The following is a 3,175-nucleotide window of genomic DNA, read 5'->3' as shown; positions in this document are numbered from 1 at the left end:
CTCAGAAATCCACCTGCCTCTGCCTCCCAAGTGCTGGGATTAAAGATGTGCGCCACCACCGCCCGGCTGGTTTGGCTGACTCTTGTATTTTCTGCTAATATGTAAGGCGTGTTATTTATGCCTCAGCATGTAAAGACAGTGTCATCTTTACAATGCTGGGGGATCAAAGCCAGGGCCTCACATATTAGGCAAAGTTACCACCACTGAGCTGTACCCAACTCCATCTCAATACTTAAAGAACCTCCCACCCTCTTCCCCTGCTGTCCCTCATGCCTTGGGTTAGAGGAGCTCATCTTCCTGGCAGGGTCTGTCTAAGGAGCTCTGAGCCTTGCCCTTAGCTTTGGACAGTATTATGGCAGGGATGTGAGCTGAGCAGGCGTGGAGGATCATGGCTTTTAGGTTTGGTGTGCTTAATGTGTTGTGGTGAGGCTGATCTTGGATGGGGCTATCAAGGGAGTTCCAAGTAGAGAAAGGAATTTGTGGTTTGGTAGCTGAGAGCAGAGAGCTGGGCATGTTGGTGACAGCCAGTTCAACCTGGGCCAGTAATCTTCCACACAGCTCAAAGGCCGCAGACCTGGCTTGGAGTGAGCGGGCACTGGGATTTGCCCTTTGCTAGGTCTTTTTTTTTTTTTTTTTGGTCTGTAAGCATCTCATAGTGAAGAGGAGATATAGGGTCCAGGTATCTGTTTTGAACCCTGGTGTCACTATTTGTTAGCAACACTGGCCCTCTGGGTATCTGTCCTCACGTGTGAGATGGAGTAATTAGAATAACATCCTCAGAGGCTGAGCCTGAACTTGGGGTTAATATCAGCCAAGTGGCTGAAGCAAGCCTTGCAATGCTCCACTGACTTCAGCTGCTAAGGGCACCCTGCTCACATGATCTCTTCCTTCTGATAACTCGGATCTCCATTCCCTATCTGCCCTATAACTCCCCCAATAGTTTCTATGATTTCTTTCAAGAAGGCTACTTCCATCAGATTCCTTTATCTCTTGGAGTAGGTCCACACCATAGGTGCCTAGGATCTACTCAAAGAACCAGCCTTGCTCTTAGGCTCCTGTCAGCCCAGGGTGCCTCAGAAGGGTGACTAAGCCAGAAACCTGCATGCAGCCCAGCCCCTCCCTCTGCCGCAGCACTCACTTACCTTGAAAGTCCCCAGGTTGGCCTCCCTTGGCTTCTTTGTCTCTGTTGGCAACCTCCATGTGACCCTAGCCAGCTCACTCCCCATTCAGCCCTCAGAGCCATCTCCTAAGAGACCAACCTCCTTTAACAGTGCCTATGGCAAAACAGCAGCTTAATTCTGAAAGGGGGAAAAATGTATTTAGTAGGCAAATAAATGGAAAAATGTTCACCCTCGTTAGTAGGCAAAGACATACAAATTAGAACCTACTGGCAGGTTTTGTTTATAAAATGATCGCCATAAAGATAAAAAAGCTATGGCGAAAATAGACTGGTTGCCAGCCTACAGTGTGAGAGGCAGTCTTCTGGCTTGCTGGCAGAGTAGGGAACTATCCTGGCCTTTTAGGGAGCTGCTTAGCTTTCGGTATTTGTCCCCGGATGCCCAGCAGCACCAGCCTCTGTCCATCCATTCGAAGAAGATGCCTTTTGGTATAGAAGATGGTCATGCGTCAAGATGTTTGCCAGGGTCTGTTTGGCACCGAGCCTTGGGCTGGGTCCAAGACATCAAGGTAAGTGAGGTGGGAGGACAAACCCTGTCTTCAGGATGTGGAGTGAAGACTGAGGCAGGTGGAGTAAGAGCAGGGCTCTGCACAGTGATGCCAGGAAGGAGGTGACACACAAGGAGCACCACAAATGAGCCTGGGAGGGGATGGGTGTGGGCAGGAGGCTTTCAGAGACTTCCTGGAGTTGTTGACTTGTAAGCCAGGCCAAAGAGAATGAAAAGCTATTTAGAAAGGGATGTGGGGGAAGGGCAGCCTCCAAGAAGGAAATACCAGTGTCCCCAGGGACCTCCCCTTGAGGAAAGGTTTTTAGTGTTGAGTGGTAATGGGGTGGTAATTTCATTTGGGAAAAAAATACATGTAGAAGTATTCAGATTGTACTCTCTACCTGGACATGGTAGCTGGGTGGAAGGGCAACACTAGAGACATGAAACCCAGTTAGGGGCCAGGGTTGAGAGGGCATTGGTGGCTGGGTCTGGAGGAATCCATGGAGGGTTAATGGGCAGGGTGTGGCCATTGATGGTAGGGGTATCTGGATCCAAGAGTATCAGGATCCGAGGGCCAAATTGGATCTTCCTGATTAGGGTAAAAAGCCTGGAGATCAACAGAGAGTTCTGGGATTCATCAGGAGCACGTGAGGGAGACAGAGGTGCAGAAGGCCAGCCCAGGCATTAAGTGCTAGGTTTGTGCATGTTGGCCGAGAGGATGGATGTTGACATAGGTGGGAGGTGGTGTAATAGGGTGTGGAGGCCATTTTCCTTCGCTGAAGACAGGTGGAAGCTGAAGAAGCCGAAGGTTTGCAGTTGATGGAGACACAGCTGCCTGGGAAGGATTTACAAAGTGGGGCCTCAGGTCTCGGACAGGCCTTGTTTGAGCTGCTCATAGACACCTGAAAAGGGCTCCAGTGTCTAGCCAAAGGGACTGGCTAAATGCACCTGTCATGAAGACACCAGGAAAGCTGCTTTCCACGGGAACGGGAAATGAAAAAGGCAGGATCTAAAAACAACATGCATCATGACAGTTACCGAGCAAGAATAAAAGTACATGCCAGAAAATGGGGGCAAAAGAAACCGCTTAAGGACATGGTAAAATTATTATAGGAGGGTTTTTTCTGCATCTCCTCAGCTGCCTTCGATGTTCTTACATTGCTGAGTGTCTGTGTTATGTGTACGTGTTCATGCGTGTACAGATTCATGCATGTGGAAGTGAGCATGTAAGAGTGTATATAGATCAACCAGAGGTCAAACCCAGGCATCCTTCTAAAAACCTTTGTGCCCCCGCCCCCTCCACTTTTTCAGTGCTGGGAATTGAACTTAGGGTCTCATGTGAGTGAGATAGGTGCCCTAACCACTAGGCCACAGCCCAGGTTCCATTTTGTTTTTAAAGACAGGGTTGTTCTGTAGCTAAGAACTTGTCATGAGACTGAGCAGTCTCAGGGATCTACCTGTCTCCAACTCCTCCATGCTGGAGTAACAAGTGTGTACCACAACACTTGGCT

General features: G+C 49.2%; 1 protein-coding gene across 1 annotated transcript in view; it reads right to left on the bottom strand.

The window, feature by feature from the left end:
- Positions 1-3,157, bottom strand: part of A3galt2 (alpha 1,3-galactosyltransferase 2) — a 9,771-nt gene extending 6,614 nt beyond the window's left edge. Inside the window, exons 1-2 of the mRNA XM_031378738.1 lie at positions 1,389-3,157; positions 1,143-1,298 (exon numbers count right to left, since the gene is read on the bottom strand). Of these exons, the coding sequence (XP_031234598.1) occupies positions 1,143-1,243 (101 nt within the window). The 5' untranslated portion in view covers positions 1,244-1,298; positions 1,389-3,157. The remainder of the gene's footprint in view (positions 1-1,142; positions 1,299-1,388) is intronic.
- Between the last annotated feature and the right edge of the window lie 18 nt (positions 3,158-3,175).

The sequence above is a fragment of the Mastomys coucha genome, unplaced genomic scaffold (assembly GCF_008632895.1).
Source record: "Mastomys coucha isolate ucsf_1 unplaced genomic scaffold, UCSF_Mcou_1 pScaffold18, whole genome shotgun sequence".
Taxonomy (NCBI): domain Eukaryota; kingdom Metazoa; phylum Chordata; class Mammalia; order Rodentia; family Muridae; genus Mastomys; species Mastomys coucha.
The sequence above is the reverse complement of the archived record's forward strand: the minus strand, read 5'-3'. Positions and strand labels throughout refer to the sequence as shown.